This window comes from Scyliorhinus canicula, chromosome 5 (assembly GCF_902713615.1).
Source record: "Scyliorhinus canicula chromosome 5, sScyCan1.1, whole genome shotgun sequence".
Taxonomy (NCBI): Eukaryota; Metazoa; Chordata; class Chondrichthyes; order Carcharhiniformes; family Scyliorhinidae; genus Scyliorhinus; species Scyliorhinus canicula.
Window position 1 is genome coordinate 35,671,914 of NC_052150.1, and position 27,930 is coordinate 35,699,843.

At 46.2% G+C, this 27,930-nt stretch overlaps 1 protein-coding gene across 2 annotated transcripts; it reads left to right on the top strand.

Moving 5' to 3' along the window:
• Positions 1-108: 108 nt before the first annotated feature.
• Positions 109-27,873, top strand: mrpl32 (mitochondrial ribosomal protein L32). Of its 2 annotated transcripts, none has more exons than XM_038796901.1 (3): positions 109-291; positions 24,221-24,408; positions 27,416-27,873. In XM_038796901.1, exons 1-3 carry the CDS (start codon positions 207-209, stop codon positions 27,671-27,673), a joined length of 531 nt encoding a protein of 176 aa, XP_038652829.1. In that variant the 5' UTR covers positions 109-206; the 3' UTR covers positions 27,674-27,873. The 2 variants fall into 2 exon arrangements, with proteins under 2 accessions (XP_038652829.1, XP_038652830.1); XM_038796902.1 differs by lacking the exon at positions 109-291 and adding an exon at positions 389-419.
• Positions 27,874-27,930: the final 57 nt, after the last annotated feature.

A 27,930-nucleotide genomic window follows, 5' to 3' on the forward strand; every position in this document is an offset into this window, starting at 1 on the left:
CCTGGAAGAACGGCGACAGTGGCGCGCGTGGGACGCCGGAATCTGTAGTGCGAAAAGTAGCGTCACGGCCAAGAGGCGGGGGCGAGGCCGTGATCACGTGCCCAAGCTGCCAGCTTATCCGCGCGCGCCATAATTGTCGCGCTTGCGTGGTCGGGGTGAATTCTTGTAACATTTGCATCTTATTCTGACCTCCAGCCCATTGTATAATGGCGTCGTTACAGCGACTGTTTCCGTCCTGGTCAACGCTGGAACGAGCTCTGCTGCACGGGCTGGGCCTACAGCAACGTTTAGGTGAGAATGTGAGGGTAGTAACAGCAGAGTAAGGACAGTGAAGAATGTGTTTATCCAGGAACCCCACCATCTACCCCTGGGTTCCTTTGGCTGTCTGTCTATGTAACAGTTATTATCCATGGCATCAGGTGTGTGTTCAATTGTGTCTGATATCTGTTGTAATGGTGGTGCTGCTGTATATTTTTTTATTCTGAATGGCATTCCCCTGTAAATGGCAGATGAGGAGTTTGATATGTATGGTTTTCACAGTTTTCCCAACATTACTCTCAATCCTTGGGCCGTGCATATTGCTTTTGATGTAAAAGCTCCAACATTCACAATGCTCCCATTCAACTTTTTATAATAATAACCTTTATTGTCACATGTAGGTTATTATTATAAAAAGTTGAATGGGAGCATTGACACTGTTCGGGTACGCAGAGGGAGAATTCAGAATGTCCAAATTACCTAATACCATGTCTTTCTGGACTTGTGGGAGGAAACCCACGCAGACACGGGAAGAATGTGTAGACTCCGCAATGATAGTGACCCAAGCCAAGAATTGAACCTGGAACCTGGTTCTGTGAAGCCACAGTGCTAACCACTCAGCTACTGTGCCGATGAACAGTTTATGAAGTTTTCTGTTGTCATCTCTGATCCTGAAAGAGTATGGAAGATGAGGACATTGAGCTATACATGGCTTCAGAAGGATAAGTCTGTCCAATTTGCAATTAATAATAGAACATAGAACGATACAGCGCAGTACAGGCCCTTCGGCCCTCGATGTTGCACCGACATGGAAAAAAAACTAAAGGCCATCTAACCTACACTATGCCCTTATCATCCATATGCTTATCCAATAAATTTTTAAATGCCCTCAATGTTGGCGAGTTCACTACTGTTGCAGGTAGGGCATTCCACGGCCTCACCACTCTTTACGTAAAAAACCAACCTCTGACCTCTGTCCTATATCTATTACCCCTCAATTTAAGGCTATGTCCCCTCGTGCTAGCCACCTCCATCCGCGGGAGAAGGCTCTCACTGTCCACCCTATCTAACCCTCTGATCATTTTGTATGCCTCTATTAAGTCACCTCTTAACCTTCTTCTCTCTAACGAAAATAACCTCAAGTCCATCAGCCTTTCCTCATAAGATTTTCCCTCCATACCAGGCAACATCCTGGTAAATCTCCTCTGCACCCGTTCCAAAGCTTCCACGTCCTTCCTATAATGAGGCGACCAGAACTGTACGCAATACTCCAAATGCGGCCGTACTAGAGTTTTGTACAACTGCAACATGACCTCATGGCTCCGGAACTCAATCCCTCTACCAATAAAGGCCAACACACCATAGGCCTTCTTCACAACCCTATCAACCTGGGTGGCAACTTTCAGGGATCTATGTACATGGACACCGAGATCCCTCTGCTCATCCACACTACCAAGAATTTTACCATTAGCCAAATATTCCGCATTCCTGTTATTCTTTCCAAAGTGAATCACCTCACACTTCTCCACATTAAACTCCATTTGCCACCTCTCAGCCCAGCTCTGCAGCTTATCTATGTCCCTCTGTAACCTGCAACATCCTTCCGCACTGTCTACAACTCCACCGACTTTAGTGTCGTCTGCAAATTTACTCACCCATCCTTCTGCGCCCTCCTCTAGGTCATTTATAAAAATGACAAACAGCAACGGCCCCAGAACAGATCCTTGTGGTACGCCACTCGTAACTGAACTCTATTCTGAACATTTCCCATCAACTACCACTCTCTGTCTTCTTTCAACTAACCAATTTCTGATCCACATCTCTAAATCACCCTCAATCCCCAGCCTCCGTATTTTCTGCAATAGCCGACCGTGGGGAACCTTATCAAACGCTTTACTGAAATCCATATACACCACATCAACTGCTCTACCCTCGTCTACCTGTTCAGTCACCTTCTCCATGAACTCGATAAGGTTTGTGAGGCATGACCTACCCTTCACAAAACCATGCTGACTATCCCTAATCATATTATTCCTATCTAGATGATTAGAAATCGTATCTTTTATAATCCTCTCCAAGACCTTACCCACCACAGACGTTAGGCTCACCGGCCTATAGTTACCGGGGTTATCTCTACTCCCCTTCTTGAACAAAGGGACCACATTTGCTATCCTCCAGTCCTCTGGCACTATTCCTGTAGCCAATGATGACCTAAAAATCATAGCCAAAGGCTCAGCAATCTCTTCCCTGGCTTCCCAGAGAATCCTAGGATAAATCCCATCCGGCCCCGGGGACTTATCTATTTTCACCTTGTCCAGAATTGCCAACACTTCTTCCCTACGCACCTCAATGCCATCTATTCTAATAGCCTGGGTCTCAGCATTCTCCTCCACAATATTATCTTTTTCTTGAGTGAATACTGACAAAGTATTCATTTAGTATCTCGCTTATCTCCTCAGCCTCCACACACAACTTCCCACCACTGTCCTTGACTGGCCCTACTCTTACCCTAGTCATTCTTTTATTCCTGACATACCTATAGAAAGCTTTTGGGTTTTCCTTGATCCTACCTGCCAAAGACTTCTCATGTCCCCTCCTTGCTCGTCTCAGCTCTCTCTTTAGATCCTTCCTCGCTTCCTTGTAACTATCAAGCGCCCCAACTGAAACTTCACGCCTCATCTTCACATAGGCCTCCTTCTTCCTCTTAACAAGAGATTCCACTTCTTTGGTAAACCACGGTTCCCTCGCTCGACCCCTTCCTCCCTGCCTGACTGGTACGTACTTATCAAGAACATGCAATAGCTGTTCCTTGAACAAGCTCCACATATCCAGTGTGCCCAACCCTTGCAGCCTACTTCTCCAACCAACACATCCTAAGTCATGTCTAATGGCATCATAATTGCCCTTCCCCCAGCTATAACTCTTGCCCTGCAGGGTATACTTATCCCTTTCCATCACTAACGTAAAGGTCACCGAATTGTGGTCACTGTTTCCAAAGTGCTCACCTACCTCCAAATCTAACACCTGGCCTGGTTCATTACCCAAAACCAAATCCAATGTGGCCTCGCCTCTTGTTGGCCTGTCAACATATTGTGTCAGGAAACCCTCCTGCACACATTGTACAAAGAACGACCCATCTAATGTACTCGAACTATATCTTTTCCAGTCAATATTTGGAAGTTAAAGTCTCCCATAACAACTACCCTGTTACTTTCGCTCTTTTCCAGAATCATCTTCGCCATCCTTTCCTCTACATCGCTAGAACTATTAGGTGGCCTATAGAAAACTCCCAACAGGGTGACCTCTCCTTTCCTGTTTCTAACCTCAGCCCATACTACCTCAGAAGAAGAGTCCCTATCTAGCATCCTTTCCGCCACCGTAATACTGTCCTTGACTAGCAGCGCCACACCTCCCCCTCTTTTGCCCCCTTCTCTGAGCTTACTAAAACACCTAAACCCCAGAACCTGCAATAACCATTCCTGTCCCTGCTCTATCCATGTCTCTGAAATGGCCACAACGTCGAAGTCCCAGGTACCAACCCATGCTGCCAGTTCCCCTACCTTATTTCGTATACTCCTGGCATTGAAGTAGACACACTTCAAACCACCTACCTGAACACTGGCACCCTCCTGCGAAGTCAAATCTGTGCTCCTGACCTCTATACTCTCAATCTCCCGTACCCCAAAACTACAATCCAGGTTCCCATGCCCCTGCTGAATTAGTTTAAACCCCCCCCAAAGAGCACTAACAAATCTCCCCCCCAGGATATTGGTGCCCCTCAGGTTCAGATGTAGACCATCCTGTCTATAGAGGTCCCACCTTCCCCAGAAAGAGCCCCAGTTATCCAGAAATCTGAATCCCTCCCGCCTGCACCATCCCTGTAGCCACGTGTTTAATTGCTCTCTCTCCCTATTCCTCATCTCACTATCACGTGGCACGGGCAACAACCCAGAGATAACAACTCTGTTTGTTCTCGCTCTGAGCTTCCATCCTAGCTCCCTAAAGGCCTGCCTGACATCCTTGTCCCCTTTCCTACCTATGTCGTTAGTGCCAATGTGGACTACGACTTGGGGCTGCTCCCCCTCCCCCTTAAGGACCCGGAAAACACGATCCGAGACATCACTTACCCTTGCACCTGGGAGGCAACATACCAAACGTGAGTCTCTCTCGCTCCCACAAAATCTCCTATCTGTGCCCCTGACTATTGAGTCCCCAATTACTAATGTTCTACTCCTTTCCCCCCTTCCCTTCTGAGCAACAGGGACAGACTCCGTGCCAGAGGCCCGTACCCCATGGCTTACCCCTGGTAAGTCGTCCCCCCCACAAGTATCCAAAACGGTATACTTGTTACTCAGGGGAACGACCGCAGGGGGTCCCTGCACTGACTGCTTCTTCCCAGTCCCTCTTACAGTTACCCATCTATCTCCAGTCTTTGGTGTAACTACTTCCCTGAAGCTCCTATCTATGACCCCCTCTGCCTCCCGAATGATCCGAAGTTCATCCAGCTCAAGCTCCAGGTCCCTAACACAGTTTTTGAGGAGCTGGAGTTGGGTGCACTTCCCACAGATGAAATCAGCAGGGACACTGACGGCGTCCCTCACCTCAAACATTCTGCAGGAGGAGCATTGTACTGCCTTCCCTGACATCACCTCTAGATTAAAAAAAACAAGAAAAAGAAAGGAAGAGCTTACCTGATATTACCTCAAACCCTGCTCCCGCTGAAAGTTAAGCAAATTTAAAGGCACTCACTCACCTTCACGACAGGCCCCTGCTCCCGCTTCCCAACCACCGTGGGGTTTCGGGTTTAACTGTCACTTGCCAACAGCCCCTCCACAAACCACCTTCAACTTAGGCTGACCGCACTGCACGTATGCAAATTCCCCCAGAACAGCTGATCAGTAGCTCTGCTCTGCTGCCCTCTGCTGGATGCTTGTCTTCACTCAAACTCCTTGGGTCTCCTTCGCCGGTTCCCCTTCAACTTAGGCTGACCGCACTGCACGTATGCAAATTCCCCCAGAACAGCTGATCAGTAGCTCTGCTCTGCTGCCCTCTGCTGGATGATAATAATTATCTTTATTGTCACAAGTAGGCTCACTGCAATTAAATTACTGTGAAGCGCCCCTAGATGCCACATTCTGGCTAACCACTGTGCTACCATGCTTCCAATTATGGAACTCAGACAGATTTTTTGCAGTTCATAAAAATAAGTAATTAGAAATCAATATCTATTTGGATTAAGTACAGTAAGGAGTCTTACAACACCAGATTAAAGTCCAACAGGTTTGTTTCAAACACAAGCTTTCGGAGCGCATATTTGTCACTCCATGAATGCATAAAATTTATAGCTTAACTAGTTAATGCACTTGATATAACTATAGATTACCATTGAGTGATATTTTTAAACTTAATTTGTTGAATAAAGTACAGTAATGATGCCAAGGAAAGTGATGTATGTCCTTTATATCATATGTGTGCTGGTGGACACCTCTGTGATCCACAGCAACAGCAGCTTGAGAAACTTTGGCTCAGAGTTGATGAACTAAAGTCCGAGCTTTGGATGCTGTGATGCATCAGAGAGAGGGAAAGTTGCTTGTGCGCTTTGTTCCGACTTGGAGTAACACCCCTTATGCTACGTATTTTTAATTTGATCACTGGTGTTGGATAGGAGGGTGTGACTGTGAGTGAGGAAGGTATGGGGATCCAGAGGTAGCACTGGAGAGCATCGGGCCTTTCAGTTTTCTGACTAATTTGATGCTCTTGTAGCTTGTGTGAATGAGAGCAGGGATTGCAGAAAGAATGAGCATGGATGGTTTGATTTATTGTCACGTGTACTGAGGTACCGTGAAAAGTATTGTTCTGCATACAGTCCAAACAGATCATTCCATATGTGAAACATATGGCATACATAAATACACAGACACTGACATTGGGTGAAGCTTAAGGAGTGTGGGGCTACTCTGTATAGGAGATGTGTGGAGCGCTCAGTTTAGACCATAAGAGGATCATTCAGGAATCTGGTAATGGCAGGGAACAAGCTGTTTTTTAACCTGTTGGTGCATGTTCTGAGACTTTTGTATTTCCTGACCGATGGAAGAGGTTGGAAGATGACCACGGCACTGTGGTGAAGGGGTGGAGTTAAATGCAATGTAAGTGTAGTTGGAAATAGTATAGTCAGGAGGTTGGATGCAGTTCTCTACATCAGCTATCTGCCCAATGTCAGAGTTGAGGAGATCTCCTTGGAACTGGAGAGGAGTGGGAGGGGAAGGATTCAGTGGCGTGGTCCATGTGGGTACCAATTACATCGGTCGGGCTGAGAAAGAGGTTCTAGTCAGGGAGTATGAACAGCTGGAACTTTATTAAAAGGCACAAAAAAGTAATATCTGGATTTCTACCTGAGCCATGAGTAAATTGGTATAGGGTAAATAAGATTCGAGAGCTGAACGCATGGCTCAAGATAAATGTGGGAGAAATGGGTTTCAATTCATGGGGCACTGGCACCAGTACTGGTGCTGTAAGGCTTCTTACCAGTACTGGGGAAAGAGGTAGTTGTGACAATCTTCACCTGAATAATTCTGGAACAATGGTCTGGGGAATCAAATAACTAGAGCTGGAGAGTGGACTTTAAAATAAATAGCCAGGGAAAAGATTTGAGAGGGGAGATGTGGAAAGTGAAACAGGACAAGGCAATAGCATAATAACTGAGTCTAACTGGAACAGAATATATAAACATCAGTATAGGCAAAAATGGTAAAAAGACAGAATTAAAAGCTCCTTATCCAAACAAGATGGATGAATTGATAGCACAAATAAATATAAATGAGTATGATATGTTGGCCATTATGGGAGGAGGGGTGGTTGCAAGGTGACTAAGAGTGGAGACTGAATATTATAATAATCGCTTATTGTCACAAGTAGGCTTCAATGAAGTTACTGTGAAAAGCCACTAGTCACCACATTCTGGCATCTGTTTGGGGAGGCTGGTACGGAAATTGAACCTGCGCTGCTTGGTCTTGTTCTGCACTACAAGCCAGCTGTTTAGCCCACTGCTGTATTCAAAATTTCAGAAAGACTGGAGGAAAGAAAAAGGAGGTAGAATACATCTGTTTGAAATGATGCAACCAGTGTAATAATGAGAAATGGTCATGCTTCAGAAAGTTTTTAAGATGTAGAATCAGTTTGGGTGGGGATAAATAGCAAAGGAAAGAAATCACTGGTCGGCATACTTTATAGGCCATCTAAAAGCAGCTCACGATAGGACGGAGTACACATCAAGAAATAATAGAGGGCTTGCAAGAAAGGTACTGCAATAATCGTGTGACTTTAATCTTCATGTTCATTGGACAGATCAAATTTGCAAAGGTAGCCTGGAGGTTAAGCTCGTAGGGTATATTCAGGACAGTTTCTTAGAATAAAACATTCTGCAACATACCAGGCTGCTTTGGACCTGGTAATGTGTCATGAGGCAAGATTAATTAAAGACTTCATAGTAAAAGATCCACCGTGCACGATTGATCATAATGTGATAAAATTTCGCAGTTTGAAAGTGAGGATTGTGGGTCCATAATTAGAGTTTTAAATTAAAACAAATACGAGGGTGTGAAGGCAGATTAACTAGTGTGGACTGGGTGAAGAGGTTAAAATTTAAGGCTGGAGAAGCCTTGGTAGGGAAAACAAGTTGTGAAGATGCAGAGATATAGTAGGTGAAGTGAGAGGAAAACAGTTGGCAGATGGAGCATTCTATGTAAAAACGTGAACTTGCATGCACTCGGGAGTAATAGAAAAGCAGAATATTATCTAAATGGAGAGAGATTGCAGAATGTTGCAGTACAGGGGATCTGGGGATCCTGTACAATACATGAATCACAAAGTCAGCGTGCAGGTTCAGCAAGTAACTAGGGAGGCAAATACAATGTTGGACCTTATTGCAAGGGGGTTATAAAAGTAGAGAGGTCTTGCTACATTAGATATTGGTGAGACCAGGCCGAGAGCACTATGCACATTTTTGGTCATGTTGCTGCAGGAGGGATACACTTCCATTGGGAGCAGTTCAGAGAATGTGTCCTGAGACTAGGATTTAATAAAAGATTGAGTAGGTTGGGCCTTTACTCACATCGGATTTAGAAGAATGAGAGGTGATTTTATTGAAATGTACACGATTGAGGGGATTTGACAGGTAGATGCTGAAACTCTGCCTTAGTAATCCAGAGGCCCCGTCTAATGTTGTGACGTTAAGGGTTCAACGCTCACCACGGCAGCTGGTGAAATTTGAATTCCGTTAATAAATCTGGTATAATAAAGCTAGTCACAGTAATGATGATCGTGACAACTATCATCGATTGTTGTAAAAACCAATCTGGCTCACTGATGTCCTTTTAGGGAAGGAAATCTGCTGTCCTGACCCAATCTGGCTTATGATGCCAGACCCACAGAAAAATGATTGACTTAACTGCCACTGAAATGGCCTTGCGAGCCACTTGGTTCAAGGCAATTCAGGATGCACAAAAATACTGGCTTTACCAGTGGTGCCCATGTTCATGAATTGTACTTATCGCTCTGCCACTGAGAGTGACTGCCCTGTAACTATTCAGGAAAGGTGAGCAGGAAACCAGGGGATTATAAACAGGTTACCTTAATATCTCTTACTAATAAATTACCTCGGTGTGTAATCGAAGATGAACACCTTTCAGATTGTCAAGTGATCAGAGAGCCAACAGCAAAGGGTAGGTCACGTTTGATGAATCTGTTTGACGTTTTTGAAAATGGGACTGAAGTAGTGGACAATTGTATGTCTCTGGCTGTTATTCATATAAGTTTTGGAACACATTTGATGAAGGCTAAAACTCATGCATTGAGAACAGGTTATTGATCAGGTGAGGAAATTAGCTGAGAAACAGGAGATAGAGAGGACAATGGACAGATACTATAATTGTAGGTTGTGACTAGTGGTGACCATCGGAATTTCTGATGGGGCTCCAGTTACTTAGCCTATTAATGCTCTGAGAAGGTGGTGGTGAGCCATCTTCTTGAACTGCCGCAGTCCCTGTGGTATAGGTAGACCTATAGTGCTGTTAGGAAGAGTGCTCCAGGCCTTTAACCCAATGACAGTGAGGGAATTGCAGCTATATTTGGTTTGTGACTTGGAGGGGAGTTTCGAGTTAGGGTGGTCACCATATATCCGTTACCCTTGCCCTTCAAGGTGGAAGAGGTCACTGGTTTAGAAGAAGCTGTCCAAGGACCTGGGCAAGTTGCTGCATTGCATCTTGCAAATAGTACACACTGATGCAACCGTGCATCAGTGATCGTAGGAGTCAATGTTTAGGGTGGTGGGTGAGGTGCCAAATAAGTAGCCACTTTCATCTGGATATTATCGACCTTCTCAAGTGTTGTTGGAGGTACATTTATTTAGGTAAGTGGAGAATGTTCCATCACACTTCTGGTGACTTGTTGATGGCAGATAGGCTTTGGAGAAGCAGGAGATGAGTTATTTATGGCAGAATTGTGTGGCACAGTTGTTACTTCCACTTACCCGCCCAAGCCTGTATATTGTCCAGGCCTTGGAGATGTGGGCAGGGAACTCCTCATTATCTCAAGTATTGCAAATGGAACTGAATGCTGTACCGTCACCATCAATCATCTCCACTCCTGGGAAGGCTATTGATGTAGCAGCTGATGATGGTTAGGTCGAGGACACTGCTCTGAAGAACCCCTGCAATGATACCCAGTGGGGCTGAGCTGATTGGCCTCCATCTGTAAGCATCTTCCTTTTGTGCTCGGTATGACTCCAGCCAAAAAAAAGAGTTCCCCCTGGTACTAGAGCACGTTTCCTTGGGGGGCAAACGCTTTGCTGTGTACTATGTGCCGTTCCTGATGCCACAGGATTGAATCAAATTGTCTTGAGAACTCGCCCAACCTTTCCACATTCTTCTCACAGCTTACTTTCCTGCCTAATTTGCCATTAGCAAGTTTGGATGTGTTACATTTAGTTACCTCATCTAAGTCATCAATACAGATTGTAAATAGCACAGGTTTTAAATAGCTGAAGCCCAAGGATTGATTCTTTTGGTACCCCGCTAGTTACAGCCTGCCATACAAAATCACCTGTTTGTTCCTACTCTGTCCATTAACCAATCTCAATTCGGGTTAATGTGTTGCCCCCAATCCTATAATCCTAATTTTCTGTAATCGCCTTTTGACACCTTTTTTGGAAGTTCAAATATATTGCACCCACTGGTTCCCCTTCTCCTTCAGTCAGTCACAGGCTTATTATTTATGTAGACTGGCAGCTTTCATTCGATCTTGGGTTTTACTCTTGAGGAGAGACCAGGCTGTCCAAGGTCTGGGGGAAAAAACAACAGAGGCAGTTGAATTATGACACAAGCATTTGTTGCAAGATAACTATAATAAAAAGAGAAAATGCTGGAAATACTCAGCCTGTCAGGCTGGATCTGTAGCGAGAGAAGAGCAGAGCTTATGATCTTGCATCAGAACTGAAAATTTTTCGAGATGTATTGGGTTTTAAGCAAATAAATGGGAAAGTCTGTCATAGGCTGTGAAGCAGGAGTGATTAAATGACAAAAGGGATGAAGCTGCGCAAGGGAAAAAGAGGATAGTGGTAGAACAAATAAAAGAAAGAGGAAAATCCCAACAGCAAAACTGCGACGAACTCTCGCTGTCCAAAGAAATTGAAACACTATTAATGAAGGGGCCATTGTCAGAACAAATGCAATGGAGTAACAAGGCCAAAGGAGTATAATCCTTAATGGGAAATGGGTTTGGAGGTATATAGTCAAGGTAGTTTGAAGAGTTGGTAGGCTTCTACTAGATATCAGTAAGCAATCTCGTCTCCGCATAAGAGATGGAAAAGCCAAGGAAAGGCAGGAAAATCTCAGCCATGAAGCATATGGAGGTGAAGGAGGAGTGGGAATTGGAAACAAAGTTGATGAAATTTTTAAAACTCCAGCCCAGTCCCTAACACGAACCTGCCTCCCATCCACTGACTCTGTCTACACCTCCCGCTGCCTTGGGAAGCAGCATAATCAAATGCCCCTCCCACCTGGCTTACTCACTCTTCCATCGGGCAGGAGATACAAAAGTCTGAGAACACACATTAGCAGATTCAAAAACAGCTTCTTCCCCGCTGTTACCAGAATCCTGAATGACCCTCTTATGGGCAGAACTGATCTCATCACACACCCTCTCTACTGTGTAGTTCTACACTCTATGCTTCACCCGATGCCTGTGCCTATGTATTTACATTATGTATTTATGTATGTCCTATGTATGGAACAATCTGTCTGGACTGTCCGCAGAACAATACTTTGCACTGTGCCTCTGTACCCGTGACAAATCAAATTCAAGTCAGTGGCCTTGAATCTTATTGAATTATTTTGATTGTTGACAAAAGTTACTTGACAAGTAATACCATTCAATTACGTGATTAAATGTTCGCTCCTTCCCATCCAGCTATTGGTGGTTGCCAACATTACTAGGACATCCCATGTGAAACACTGACTCCTGCGTACAAGTAAGGTACTGCCCTAGTCCTTGGCAGGTGGATACTCTGCTGCTAACCTTTCATTACTGTGAATAATGTAGCATTGTACAATCATTCTGAAACTTTTTGGAGCATAATAAATTGTCAGAAAGATCATCAACCTTAAACATTCAGCATTCTGTTCTTTCTCTCTGCAAATGCTGCCTGGGTGTTTTTGGCATTTTCTGTTTTTAGTTCAGAGTTCCGGCTTCTGCAGAATTTTACTTTCTTCTTACCATAAGTTCCCTCCTTGGTTAGAACCATCGAATTCCTACAGAGCAGAAGGAGGCGATTCGACCCATCGAATTTGCACCGATCCTAAAGAGCACCCTACTGAGGTCCACTCCCCTGCCCTATCCCCATAGCCCACCTAATCTGCACATCTTTCGAATGCGGGAGGAAATCGGAGCACCCAGAGGAAATCCACACAGACATTGGGAGAAAGTACAGACTCCACACCGTCACCCAAGGCTGGAATTGAATCCGGGTCCCTGGTGCAGCGAGGCAGCAGTGCTAACCACTGTGCTACCCTGCTGCCTTTTTTTTTTCTTGGTATAAACTTGATAGTCTGTGGTTTAAAATTTTAAAAGTTCTTTATTTAATCTGCTCCTTACCTACATTGGTGCAGCATTAGTTGGGAGAAGTGGAAGGGGAAGCAGAAGTGAAACTGCGTTTCTTGGAAGGTATATTAATATCATTGCTCTTCTGGTTCTATATGAATGTGATTGCAGTAAGCTGTAGAATAGCTTGAGTTTCTGAACTAGTATTGGGCAACCTGGTGCACTTCCCTCGGCCACACCTAAAAACAGAGTTTGCAGATGGGGTATCTGCAAAATTGCCTAGGTGGCTTTCCTGCTGACTTCCTAACTACCCCCAGGCTGTCTGCAATTTTACGGGGAGCTGGGGAGCCCCAGAGTGGCCTGCCCATCTTCACCCCCGTTGAGGCCCTTTGCCAATTGTTGCCCATTTAACGCTGCTTCCTGCCTGGCTGCAATTTGTCAGCCAGTGGGAGATGTTTGGGGATGGGGAGGAAGCCTGGCAGATCACCCTGCCTGGGTTGGAAAAGAGGGGAGCAGGGGGGTTGCCATCATCACCTGCCCACTATCCCAGTCAATCCCCGCCCTCCCCTCCTTGCCATCGTGACCTTTCACCCCTCTTTCCTCAACTCCGAGGCATACCACTCCCATTCCCACCATGAAACTTTGCACCTACCTGGTCCTGTGGGCTCGGGACTTTAGACTGCTGGGACTGCGCGTAGTCCCAGCAGTGACCACTGCTAGAGAGCAGCCGGCCAATCAAACGGCATGTCTTTCTCCCAGCCGAAAAGCAGAAATCCTGCCTCCTCTCACTCGGGGTGTTAAGTAGCTGCAGGAAGCCTGGGTTGGTGGGAATGCATTCCTAACCAAATCTTTGGGTGGTGGGATGGCAAACCCGGCAGTCTGGAAAAATCCTGCAAAAGGATTATATAATAATAATCTTTACTGTCAGAAGTAGGTTTACATTAACACTGCAGTGAAGTTACTGTGAAAATTCTCTAGTCGCCACATTCCGGCGCCTGTTTGGGTTCACGGAGGGAGAATTCAGAATGTCAATTCACCTAACAACACATCTTTTGGGATTTATGGGAGGAAACGGGAGCATCTGGAGGAAAATCACGCAGACACAGGGAGAACGTGCAGACTCCGCACAGACAGTGACCCAAACCGGGAATCAAACCTGGGACCCTGGAGCTGTGAAACAACAGTGCTATCCACTGTGCTACCGTGGTTAAGAGAATGATGTGCAACTTGTAGTTTAACCTGGCTGCAGGGGCCAGAGTCTGGACGTTAGATGCATCCGGTTAAAAGCTACTTTAAGCTGGCAATAAATAAGAGCAAAAACGTCAGGGTGTTTAAGTAGTCTTGCTCTGTTTTAAAATAGAGCAGAATCTTTAGTTGACTATTTTTACTCTCTTGTCCCTCTGACGCAATTGGCACTTACAATTTTAACTTTGGGAATTTATTCCTGTAATTTTCTGCGTAAGAGTGACCAGATTTAGATCCACGCGAGCAAGAGTATTTGCGAATGAATCCTATCACTCAATTTCTAAGAGCAAACAGTGTTTTTTTTAAAAACACATGATGGAGGAAGGTGGGAGTTGGAGCCCTTTTACCTCTGGAATCTTTTTAAAAAAAATTAGAGTACCCAATTCATTTTTCCAATTAAGGGGCAATTTAGCGTGGCCAATCCACCTAGCCTACACATCTTTGGGTTGTGGGGGCGAAACCCATGCAAACACAGGGAGAATGTGCAAACTCCACATGGACAGTGACCCAGAGCCGGGATCGAACCTGGGACCTCAGCTTCGTGAGGCAGCAGGGCTAACCCACTGCGCCACCACCCCTCTGGAATCTGATCTAGTCCAGCCAGTTCAGATTAAATTCTCCTCTATTTGCTGGATATAAGGTTCTTATTGAAATGTTATTCATAGTATCATAGAATTCCTACAGTGCAGAAGGAGGCCTTTCGGCCCATCGAGTCTGCGCCATCCCTTTGAAAGAGCACCCTACACAAGTCCACTCGCCTGTCCACCCTCCCCTGTCCCCATAACCCCATAATTTAACCTGCCATCGCTGGACACTAAGGGGCAATTTATCATGGCCAATACATCTAACCTACACATCTTTGGACTGTGGGGGAAACCAGAGCACCTAGAGGAAACCCACACAAATACGGGGAGACAGTACAAACTCCACACAGACAGTGACCCAAGGCCAGAATTGAACCTGGGTCCCTGGCGCTGTAAAACAGCAGTGCAAAGCACCACTGTGCCACCATGCCAGCCATAGTTCTCCGTTCTTAGTATGTGTTGGACTAAATTAGCGCTCTGATTTAGGAAAATGAATCCATGAGATGGAAAAATATTGCATTAGGTACTTTATTGAGAGGTGCAAAGGAGGTGCCGCATGAGGCTTCGAGTGAACTGAGTGCCTGTCATTCGAGGACCTGCCAGACTGGGCATGCCGTCAAAGACTCGCACTTTTGGAACCGAGAATTACATTTTACCTTGGGGCTCTGAGCAGCTTGGAGAGCTTGCTGGTTGGTCTCTACATCTGGCAAAACCAGGTCATCCATCCACAGGCAACACAGTGGTTAGCATTGCTGCCTTGCAGCACCAGGGCCAAGGTTCAATTTTGGCCTTGGGTGACTGTGTGGAGTCTGCAGGTTCTCCCCGTGTCTGCGTGGGTTTTCTCCGGGTGCTCTGGGTTCCTCCCACAGTCCAAAGATGTGCAGACTTGGGTGTGTTGGCCATGCTCAATGTGGGGAGTTACGGGGATAGGGCGAGGCAATGGGCTGTGGTAGGGCGCTCTTTTGGAGGGTCGGTGCAGAATCGATGGGCCAAATAGCCCCTTCTGCACTGTCAGGGTTCTATAGGATCAATGGCTGGATTTGCCTCAAGTTTTAGATCCAGGTAACCTTAGAACGAGAATAGTTTTTGCCTTTTAGGAATAATGAACAGTGTAAGAACATTGTACACTTTATTGGTAACAAAAACCAAATCATTGACCAATACTCTTATGTACATATGTTTTTTTTTAGTTTGACTGGACCACTTGTTTTAGCACTGCTACCCACCTGAGGAGGGTACTTACAGTGGTCTTCATGTCCCTGCCACCCTATTTGCCTAAATTCAAACCGGAACCATGAGGTGCGTGATCTCTGTGCTAGACGCCGACATCGCCATTACGGAACTGAAATTGACTTGTCATGACAAAAAAAATTTAAGAATCATAGTCTTGAAATAAGAGCTCATTGGAATAACAGCAGGGCTCTCACTATTTCCCATTGTTTGGTCTCACTCATGCACTGTGTACTTCATTTTTAGTTGGAGGTCTATACAATAGGCACATGCTGGAAATTGCTAACATTTGAAGGATTTGGATGGCCAGTTTGAAGAAGATGCTCATGGGTCATGTAGCTAGATTGTTACTTTTAAATTTGTAGGTTGACAGCAGAATGAAACTCGTGTGAGAATGGTATTAGGTGCTATCTGTGTGCTTTTGTTTGAAATTTTGTTCAGTGTTTAGATTCTCATGTGCTATCCCAGGACTTGCTTATTTAGCTACATCCGGAATACCATACCCCATAACCCGCTGTTGGAAGGTGTGTAAGAACAGCCCATATCGACTTTCAAATTATTTCCCTTCTTGTATCCCACTTGACAGCTGGATATGGTGACCAGATCGAGAATAGAATATCAGCATCTTGGCTGCCATTCTTCCAGCAACCTTCTATTCATTGTGAAACATTTTAAAATTCTTCAGCAAGGTAATAAGAAAAAGAATGACACAGTCACAAACACAGGAAAGGGGGATACCAAAGATGTGCAGGTTAGGTGGACAGGCCATACTAAATTGCCCCTTTGTGTCCAGGGATGCACAGGTTAAGTTACAGGGTTAGGGTGGGGTTAGAGTGTTCTTTCGAGTACTTTAGGGTGCTCTTTCGGAGGCTTGTAGCAGACTCGATGGGCCGAATGCCCTCCTACTGCTACTGCACTGTAGGGATTCTATGATGCGAGTCCATAGTCTGTTGGGAGAGGGTGGAATTTACAGTTCATGAATTGGCAAATACAAGCCATTTGTTGCGCATAATGCAATGCTGCTGCTGGAACAGGCCAGCTGTTCCTAGGATTAAGCTGTAGTGCAGTGCTCCATACCAACAGCAGAGGTCAGCATAGTCACACTGTTCTATGCAACAATTCTCAAGTGCTGGCATAAACCCACGTCTGTGTACATTATATAGGAACCAGGATTGTGGTCAGGGAGCCGACTGTTTGGGAAGAGCTGGTGTATATTTTTGCAGTCGACATGCTAGGAAGGCACTGCAACAAAGTCATTATTTTAATGTTACGCCCTGTTCGTTTATATAATTTAGTTGGTTACATACTGACAATTTATTGAATTCAAGGCCTCCGAGGAGGATTCAAACCCAGGGGCTGGATTCTCCGATTTGGAGGCTATGTCCCCATGCGTAGGAATGGTAGCGTTTTACGCCAGGAAAGCTGGTGCAAAACAGCCACCGATTTCTCCATTTTGCTATGGGCTAGCAGGAAGGCAGCGTAGAGCACTCGGCTCTAGCCGGCTCCACATCAGCAGCAGAGGTCAGCATAGTCACACTGTTCTACGCAACAATTCTCAAGTGCTTGTATGAACTCACATCTATGTACAATATGCAGGAACCAGGATTGTGGTCAGGGAAACTACTGTTTGGGAGTAGGCCGTGCATGCGCATGGTGATGGACTGCAACGTCGTGGCGTGCTACATGGCGGATGCCACTCGTGGACCCCTGCCTGCAAAATAGTTCCCCCAGCCCTGATTAATGTCCCCCTCTGCCCGCGGATCAGCCCTCCCTGACTGTGGCAACATTGGACTAAGTCCGCAGCCATCACACCGAGTTCCCGACTGGTGAGATCATAAGAGACCCACACCTTCGGGAACTTAGCCGGTCGGGGCGGAACATTGGGGGGTGGGCCTCAGAGTACTCTGCTTTGGAGGGGGCAGAGCATCGCGAAAACGGCACCGCCCTGATGCTGTTGGGAATTTTGCCCCCTCTTCTCCCCCCCCCCCCCCCAAAAAAAAACTGGTGCCTGTTGCTTGTGTTTGATTGATTGATATTTATTGTCACATGTACCGAAGTACCGTGAAAAGTATTTTGCTGCGGCCAAGGGAACGCACACAGTAGGTACATAGTAGACAAAAGAATAATTGACAGAGTACATTGACAAATGGTACGTCAACAAATGGTGATTGGTTACAGTGTGAAAAAGAGCAGCATAGGGCTTTGTGAATAGTGTTCTTGCAGGGAACAGATCAGTCCAAGGGAAAGTCGTTGAGGAGTCTGGTAGCTGTGGGAAGAAGCTGTTCCTATGTCTGGATGTGCGGGCCTTCAGACTTCTGTATCTTCTGTCTGATGGCAGGGTCTGGAAGAAGGCAAAGCCCTGGATGTGAGGGGTCACTGACAATGCTGTCTGTCTTTCTGAGACCATTCTGTACCACAGTTCTTACTATTCAAGGCATAGACATGTTGTGAAACCACTATTTTGACAGCTGACTGAACAGTGCTTGAAATGGGAATGTTCAAGGGGAAGTTTGTGTCCTCTTCTAAGTGACGCCAGTACTTTCATCTGAGTATTTGTATTCTGGTGTAAATCAGAGATGTTGATGGTTGGAATAATTAATGACTGGTGGAGTGGGGTGGTTAAGAAAAGTAAACAGTAATGGGTGCTTCAAAACAGGGAGAAGATAGTAGACTGTCCTCGTTTAGATTTGTGACCAGGTGTGAGATGTTTTAGTGCTGATTGCAGCTGTTAAATCTGTTGTCATTCCTGATTGGTTGCTTTTTGACCTGTGTATATTTTCAGAATATACGTTATGTCGCCTTCAGTTTTCTCTTTACTGTATTTACAGGGGAGATTTTTTAATAAGCTCTTCGGTGTTATGTATTTCCTTTCACTTTTAACATTGTCACTGATCTCCCATCTTTTGTAATATTTATTGCTGCTGCTTTCTTCATGTTTTCCTTTCTTCCACGTTTTAGTTTCAATGAATTTACAATGATTACTCAGACTCTCTGTTGCTAATGGCTTGTTTGTCTCCTGCTCCCAACAAAAGATTTGCATTTCTGTAGTCCACTCCAGTTCAACGTGCTTTGCAGGCAATGGATAGCTGCTGAAGCACAACAAGAGACCACAAGTCAGGCAGAGGAAAGCCAGGCTAATGCTAATCTGTTTTGGTCGGGCTGGTAAAAGGTTAAATGTCATCCATGACGTAGGGAGAACCTCTTTGCTCTGTGGGCAGTATCCTAAGACCTTTTAATGGCTGTCACGAGGGGACATAATTTTAAGGTGATTGGAGGAAGATATAGGGGAGATGTCAGAGGTCGGTTCTTTACATAGAGAGTGGTGGGTACGTGGAATGCACTGCCAGCAGAGGTGGTGGAGTCAGAGTCATTAGGGACATTTAAGCGACTCTTGGACAGGCACGTGGACAGCAGTAAATTGAAGGAGTGTAGGTTAGATTGATCTTTGATTTGGATAAGTGGTCGGCACAACATCGTGGGCCAAAGCGCCTGTACTGTGCTGTACTATTCTACATTCCATGTATCCCAGCTGAACAGACAGTTGGGGCTTTGGTTGAATATCTCAACCCAAAAGATGGCACCTCTGGCATTGCAACTCTCCCCTGCAGTGCCATCCCAACTACTCAAATCCTGGGCTGGCATTTAAATCTACAACGAAAGAGAAAATGTTGGAAAATCTCAGCAGGTCTGGCAGCATCTGGAGGGAGAGAAAAGAGCTAATGAAGACTCTTTGTCATCTGGACTCGAAACGTTAGCTCTATTCTCCCCCTGCAGCTGCTGCCAGACCTGCTGAGATTTTCCAGGATTTTCTCTTTTGTTTCAGATTCCAGAATCCGCAGTAATTTGCTTTTATTTAAATCTACAATCCTGGCTGTGAGGCGAGAATATTACTGACTGGACCAAGACTGACATTTGACCTATTGCATCTTTTGACTTGGGGAAACATCACAAGACCCTCGCATAAAATTTAGATGCTGCATTACCGGGCCCACGGTGCCGGCTGCATTACCGGGCCCACGGTGCCGGCTGCATTACCGGGCCCACGGCGCCGGCTGCATTACCGGGCCCACGGCGCCGGCTGCATTGCCGGGCCCACGGTGCCGTCTGCATTACCGGGCCCACGGTGCCGTCTGCATTACCGGGCCCACGGTGCCGGCTGCATTACCGGGCCCACGGTGCCGTCTGCATTACCGGGCCCACGGTGCCGTCTGCATTACCGGGCCCACGGTGCCGTCTGCATTACCGGGCCCACGGTGCCGTCTGCATTACCGGGCCCACGGTGCCGTCTGCATTACCGGGCCCACGGTGCCGTCTGCATTACCGGGCCCACGGTGCCGTCTGCATTACCGGGCCCACGGTGCCGTCTGCATTACCGGGCCCACGGTGCCGTCTGCATTACCGGGCCCACGGTGCCGTCTGCATTACCGGGCCCACGGTGCCGTCTGCATTACCGGGCCCACGGTGCCGTCTGCATTACCGGGCCCACGGTGCCGTCTGCATTACCGGGCCCACGGTGCCGGCTGCATTACCGGGCCCACGGTGCCGTCTGCATTACCGGGCCCACGGTGCCGTCTGCATTACCGGGCCCACGGTGCCGTCTGCATTACCGGGCCCACGGTGCCGTCTGCATTGCCGGGCCCACGGTGCCGTCTGCATTGCCGGGCCCACGGTGCCGTCTGCATTACCGGGCCCACGGTGCCGGCTGCATTACCGGGCCCACGGTGCCGGCTGCATTACCGGGCCCACGGTGCCGGCTGCATTACCGGGCCCACGGTGCCGTCTGCATTACCGGGCCCACGGTGCCGTCTGCATTACCGGGCCCACGGTGCCGTCTGCATTGCCGGGCCCACGGCGCCGGCTGCATTGCCGGGCCCACGGCGCCGGCTGCATTACCGGGCCCACGGTGCCGGCTTTTGCATGTTCTTTGTGGAATTTTGTATTTCTGATCATTTGCTTTCACTAAGATATCATTCGGTGTCAAGATTTTGCTTTGATTTTCTCCTTTCATCCATTCCCCACTGCCCTCAATCCCCACAGTCAATGCAACCATAAAATCACCAAACCCTGAAATCTCTATCTGTGAAGAGCACAAGAGTTTCATCACCAGTGTGGCTCTAGGCTAGAAAGTATTATTAGTCATGCAGTTAATCCAATGAATCAATCCTCAAGTGGTGCCTCTGCGAATGGTTTTGTTTTGCACGGCAGATGAGGCTCCTTTGTAATCTGAGGGAGGGACGTTCTTTTCACTTCCAATTTCCCTTCCGTTGCCTGATTTGAAATTAAACTCAAACGGTGCACCTGTGTGAGGTGACGGCATTCACAATTTCATACACACTTGATGAATTTACCCTGCAGAGTATTGCAATTGTCAGGAGATTACCAATAAAATGATGAGCAACGGGCGGCACGGTTTCTCATTGGTTAACACTTTTGCCCCACAGCGCCAAGGACCCGGGTTCAATTCCAGGCTTGGGTGACTGCCTGTATGGAGTTTGCACGTTCTCCCTGGGTCGTCACAGTCAAAGATATGCAGGTTAGGTGTATTAGCCATGGTAAAAATTGACCCTGCATGTCCAAAGGTGTGCAGGTTATGGGTTTACGGGGATAAGGCAGGGAATTGGGCATATAGAATCATAGCATTTACAGTGTAGAAGGAGGCCGTTCAGCCCATCGCATCTGCACCGGCCCTTGGAAAGAGCACCCCACTTAAACCCATGCCTCCACCCTATCCCAGTAACCCCACCTAACCTTCGTTTTGGACACTAAGGGCAATTTTAGCACGGCCAATCCATATAAGGCTTGGTGCAGACTGAGCTGAATGGCAGCCTCCTGCACTGTAGGGAATCTTATGAACATGTTGTCCTTCTGCCCCTTGCAAAGTAATCTCGCTGAGGAGCTGAATCATTGTCCTTAACATGCACATTTGACTCGCTGACCTTTTAAAATAGGTGACTTTATCTTTGTCAGTCCTTAATTTACCCCAATGGTCAAAGGCCTCTGTGGCCAAATGGGACTGGGGCCAGTCAATGCCGATTACTGCATTATGCTGGTGGAAGTTTGTCCTTGTTCTCCTGGCACAGGAAAGCAGAAGCGATAAACCTGGTTAAGTTTTTACGCCTTGGAATAAAGGCGTTTGTGAGTTGCACATTGTACTGCTTCAGAACACCGGAAGGGCTGTGGTGTTAATTGACTCAATTTTTCCTGACCCATTAAATCCCTGAAACACGTTTCCTGTATGTTTGATTCTTTTGTCACAATTCCCATCCTCTGAGACTTTGCAGCTCCTGCAGTGTACTACTGCTTTCCATCTTAATAGAATCTTTATAAAATTCACACACTCCTTTGATCCATTTGATGTTGAGTGAAAAAGATAATTATAGGCTTCAGGAGGAAACTTTTAAGATGATCATGTTGATGAGTATCAACACGCGTTTCTGCTGTGACAGAATTAATGCTTGACCCACGTTAAGTAAAGCAAGGAAAGTGAAATAAAAGCCTGCTCTATTCTATCACTTTCAATCAAAATAGAATGAACTTGTATTTATATAGCCATACATGACTTCAGGATGTCCCAAAGTGTTTTATGGCCAATGGAATACCAGTGTAGTTGATGCGGTAAAGTAGTAAATATGGCAGTGAATTTGAGCATGACAGAGCCCCACAGCAGAAATGCGTTGATGACTAGATAATGCGTTGGTTGAGGGCTAAATGTTGGGCAAGACGCCACGAATAACTCTCCACTTTCCTTCGAAACCATGACGTGGGATCTTTCAGATCCATTCACCTCTGTTTAGCATCGAGATGAAGGATAGCACCTCTGGCAGAGCAGCACTCCCTCAGGGTGGCACTGAAGTGCCAGTCTGGATTATGGACTCGAGTTTCTGGAGAGGGCCTTGAACCCACAACTTTCTGACTTTGAGATGAAGCCGCTGCCACGGCTGACACACGAATGAGCGCACGTAATAAATGTGTGCGGTTGATAATCAAATACTTCCTGCTGTGATTTCTGCAGCATAAAGATTGAAGACGCCAGAGTTGTTTTCAGGATAGTGAGGGAGCTTTTATTTTTTGTGAGCTGGGCACATTGATTCAGGTGCCGCATTCAGCTTTGGGTGAAACTGTTCCGCAATGTGGCTGCTGTTCTCGATCTCTGTCACTGGAGGGTCTCGGTGAGCTATAGAAAGAGGGGATTTCTCCAGCAGCAGGAACCGAGGGAGAGTACTGGAGCATTTCACTTTACTGAGCAGGTACTGCAGATGATATCACAGCTGCTTGTGTATTCTGACTGGTGCAATTGTGGTTACATTGCAGTAGATTGATTGTTCCTTTATTTGTACATTACTGCATTGTGTTGCTTCTGAGGATGTTTCTGTTTTTGAAAACCTATTGCTTTGTCTCTCTGTTTTTCTGCCTCGGAGAACTGGTTCTCCTTTTAAATTTATTTTTCCTTTTTATGCTGCAAATGAATGACTTTTCCACTTTTATTACATCTGACAAGTTTGGTTCAAGTACAGCAAACGACACTTTTTATTTAATATTGCCTCTTTAGTGCAGTAAATACAGGGGCTTTATCAGCAAGAAATTGACTCCTGGCGTCGTAGAGATGTTGGGTTTGGTGACCAAAGATCTGGTCAAAGAGGTAGGTTTAAGGAGCCCAGAGAGGCGAGCACGAGAATTCCACAGCTTAGTCTGGGTGCCTGGACTGATGAAGTCACAGCTCTCAATGGCTGGCCAGAGGAAGCAATGCACAAGAGGCCGAAATTAGACTAACACCGATCTTGGGAGCGTAGGCACGCTGGCGGTGAGCTGAGGCAGGGGCAAAGTTGGGCGACACTAATGGGGCAAAAAAAGCAGTGATTGCGTGGGTATTGTTCAGAAGCTCGTCTTGGGTCAAATAGTTACAAACAATCTGATTTAATCTCGGGCTATTGCAAGGGAGATGGATGGACTTGGTGGTTAGGGAATGGAGTTTGGAGAAGGGACTGAAGACCACCACGCTTTCAGTCTTCCTAATATTTAATTGGAGGAAATTTCTGCTTCTGCAGTACTTGATTCTGAACAAGTAGCCTGATAACATAGTGGAGGAGTCAAGAAAGGTGATGGTGAAGTAAAGCTGGGTGTTGTGAAAAGTGAGGCTGTGCATTGAATTATGTTGCTGAGGAAAGGCAAAAGAGATATTGGAGAACACTGAGGATGGACCTTGGAAACACCAGAGATAAAAGTGTGGAAGCAGGAAAAGGAGCCATTGCAAGTGATTCTACAGTTAAATGGATCAGAATGGAATGTGAGAGCAGTCCCACCCATCTGGACAACAGTGGGAAAGCATTAGAGGAGGATGGTGTGATAAACTATGTCAAAAGCTGCAGACAGGTCTGGAAGGACACTGGGGAATGGTTTACCTTTGCCACGCATACATAGGATGTGATTTGGGACTTTGAGAATCATTTCTCTACTGAGGCAGAGGTGGAAACTTGAAGAAAGAAAACCATTAACAATATTGGCTAATATGGGGGCCAGGTGGGTAAATTAGGTTGTCAAAAGTTTAGTGGGGATAGGGCCGAGAGGACAGGAGGTTCCCCATATGTCTCCAAAATAGAATGGTATGCACCAAAGTGACCTCTGAAGGCATTGCCTTCTGCATTTGCTAACTTCACAACAGTGACTAGAATTTAAAAGCGCTTTGGGCCATCCTGCAGTCATGAAAGGTTTTGGTGAAATGCAAGTCCATCCAATTCTTCCCCCTAAACATGGAGATTTTACTCTTCTGTCAATGAAACACAATTTATTCACTTATTTTTTTTGCCCCTCAGCTCCCGCATTGGCGATACAAGCTCCAGTAGACTTCACTCAGTCTGAAGCTGAATCCCGTGACAAAGACCAGAGTGACAGCCCAAGCTTCCTAGAAAGTATCTTCTGGATGGCAGTACCCAAAAAACGACGGACCATTGAGGTCAACCGCTGTCGGAGGAGGGACGTTCGGAAATTGGAAAAAGTTAAGGTACGTTGTGTAGAGTAAGCTCAGTTGCAGTTACTATTTGTTGCTGGGGTGGAAGGTCAAGAATTGTTAGAAACTGTCTCAATATGTATAGGTTTAGACGCAGTGAAATCCAATCCAGCAACAGCGGGAGACTGTTCTTCAACTGGGGGAGAATGGCAGCAGACTTGCATTCCTTCTTGGAGCGAATTATGGGAAGCAATTCTGTATCCCATGCTATGCAGATCTATGCATGGTGAGGAATACAAGGAAATCCCACTATCGGGCTGCCATTACGAGCGGACGGCCTGATGGTTCTCCTCTTTTCCCCCCCCCCCCCCCCCCCCCAGAAAAGATACCCCTGTCTGGAAGCTAGAGAGCAGTCCAGACAGGAGCAGTGAAAAAGATAACAGCTGTAACACTTGTCTGGAGGCTCCAGATGTTCTGTCCTGGAAGGAAAACAGCTGTTACCTGTGTTTCAACCCGTCGGATCCATTATATTCCTTTCTAATACTGGGCTGTGATTGACGGCTTCCACAAACCAGCTGCAACCTTGATTCATTCATCTCCCTTCATGGATGAGTGACTTTGAAATGTTGAAACCCCAATGTTTACAAGCATCAACCACATCAAAGAGCATCAAATGCAATTAAGTGCATTGCGACCACACGTTTGAGTGGAAGGGTGGTCTGGTAGAGGAGGGGTGGGCAGGTAGTGCTTTGTGGGTGGTGGGGGTGGTCCTCTGATGGACTTTGGGGCTGCTCCCTTGGCCCACAGCGAGGTCCGCCACATCAGGCTCACGTTTGCCAGTGGGGGGGGGGTGTCGGAGCATCGCGTTTGGCACTGATCTTAATTTTTCCCCACCGATGGTCAATTCTCCGTCCCACACTTCGGGCGTTCCGGGACTGAGAATCCAGCTCTGGGTGTCTGCTTTCTTCTTTAACCAGCTCTTTCCATCTCCCCCCCCCCCCCCCCCCCCCCCCCCCCCTCACCCAACCCCAATCCCCCAAAGATCCCTAAAGCTGTCAGTCACATGTTTCCCTTTGCTGTAGATGTTCAGAATCAATAGCACAGGAGGAGTCCATTCAGCCCATTGTGACTGGGCCAGCTTTCTAAAACAGCTGTCCAATTCGTTCCAGACCCTTTTTCCTTCCCCAAAACCCCTGCAGTTCTTTTATTTTCCTTTTTTTGAAAGTTATATTTGAATCTGATTCCACCACGCTTTCAGGCACTGAATTCCAGACCGAAGCAGTTCTGCAAAACTAGAATTCTCCCCTAAGACTAGAAATTAAGTCACCATTTAAAGGGTTTGAAAGAAGCATCTTCTCTCTGAATCATAGCGACATGATACAGTAGTTTGCTGTGGGGCGTGCTATCATCTATTCCTGTCCCGCTGTTTGTCACTCGCTTCTTCGCTCTTGCAGCTCCTGTTCTCAGCTGGCAGCCTGACCAACAGGCAGCCTATATTAAAATAAAATTTCCCCCTCTCTGCAGAGACTGGCTTTGATGGAACGTTATATAGGAACATGGGACGCAGGAGTAGGCCATTCAGCCCTATGAGCCTGCTCCACCACTCAATAGCATCATGGCTTAGCTAATTGTGGTTTGAGCTCTACTTTCCTGTCTTCCGCACCCCTCCCATAACCTTAACTTTGCTTGTCTATCAAAAATCTGTCTAACTCAGTCTGAATTAAATTCAATGACCCAGCCTCCCCTGCTCACTGGGGGAGAGAATTCCACAGATTAACAACCCTCCGAGAAAAAACAAAAGTTCGCCTAATCTCCATTTTAGATTAAGAATAAGAGGTTGTCCTTCTGTGTCCCCTTGTTCTGTTCGCCCCACAAGAAAAGATCAATGAGATGGGATGTTCCACACATCTGGACAGCAGTGGTACATGGTATCCACTCTGTCAAGTCCCCTCGGGATTTTCTATGTTTCAATAAGATCACCCCTCATTCTTCTGAACTCCAATGGATAGAGACTCGACCTGTTCAATGTTTCTTCATAAGATAAGCCCTACATCCCAGGAATGAGTCAAGTGGACCTTCTCTGAATAGCTTTTAGTGCAATTATATCACTTTTGATCGGAGGAGACCAAAACAGTACACAGTGCACCAGATTTAATCTCATCAAGGCCCTGTACAGCTGCAGTAAAACGTTCCTACTTTTATATTCCATTCTCTTTTTCAATTGATGCCAGCATTCCACTTGCCTTTCTAATTGGTCACTGTATGAATCATAGAATCCCTACAGTGAAGGAGGCCATTCGGCCCATCAAATCTGCACCGACCCTCTGAAATAGCACCCTACCTAGGCCGACCCCATCCCTGTAGCCCAAACACCGAGGGGCAATTTATCATAGCCAATCCACCTAACCTACACGTCTTTGGACTGTAGGTGGCACCCGGAGGAAACCCACGCAGACACTGGGAAAACGTGCAAACTCCACAGTCACCCAAGGCACAATAGTATGCTGCTTATCCATTCTTCCTGCCAAATGGACAAGTTCACATTTCCCCGTATTATACTCCATGTGCCAAATATTTGCCCATTTGCCTAACCTTTGCATGAGGTTTGATCCTTTTGGCTGTAAAATATCCGTGCGGAACTACATTGTGCATATACAGTTTAAAAAGATTTGTCGTTGAATGTATTGCCTTGCATGGCACTCCGACCCAGTCAGCACATGAGCAATCTATTATCTGTCTGAGATCTAAGCATGATGAAGGTTGATCTTCAAAACGATCATACAAAAAAAAAGGCTTTTGATAATGGACTGATATTAATTGCAAAGAACTCTACAAAGAGCCGCCTCCACCATTATTGTAACATGGGTGGGGTGTGGGAGGTGTAAAGCATCCTTGCTGGAGCTGCATGTTTGTATTGGTTACCTCTAAACAATTTCTCAGCAATTGCACACTTTGCTTTAAATAGCACAGCAATTTGACTTTTAGAATTTAAACCTCACGGGGCACATTTTCTTTGCTTTTGTTTTTCCTTCCTTGTTATTGCAATTTCTTCTCATTTCAGAACAACATCGAGGTCTGTCAAGATTGCGGGAATTTGAAACTGAAGCACGTGCTGTGTGCCTTTTGCTACCAAAAGGTTGCACAAGAAACGGCCCTTGTACGAGCTCAAATTCAGGCACAAGAAGGAAGGCCCCTTAACACCCCCCCTATGGAAACTGTCATACTTTACAAGGAAGAGAAGGCCACAGAGGCTCATGAGGGGAAGAGGATCATTGAAAGGAATCGAAAGCGGCCATCGTGGTTTACAATAGACTCATAATGTGAACACTGCATAAAAGAGGAAGGTTGTGCTGATCTGGGACCTTTATTTCTATAACATAGGCATAGTTTAAAATGTGCCACTGTAGCTGAAAACATAATTTGTGTGTTCTCTTTTTGGTGACCCAGCAAGTGTTTCAGGAATTCGATCTGATCTATAAGAGATGTACATTGTAATAAACACATTTTTACATAATGCCACCTGGGTGTTTTTTTTTCCAATTGTGTTTTTATTTTTGACAAACCCAGAGGGAAACA

Coding starts and splice junctions, on each gene's coding strand:
- mrpl32 (XM_038796901.1), top strand. CDS start 207: ATGGCGTCGTTACAGCGACTGTTTCCGTCCTGGTCAACGCTGGAACGA. Junction 292..24,220: donor GGGCCTACAGCAACGTTTAG/GTGAGAATGTGA, acceptor TTTGCCCCTCAG/CTCCCGCATTGGCGATACAA. Junction 24,409..27,415: donor GGAAATTGGAAAAAGTTAAG/GTACGTTGTGTA, acceptor TTCTCATTTCAG/AACAACATCGAGGTCTGTCA.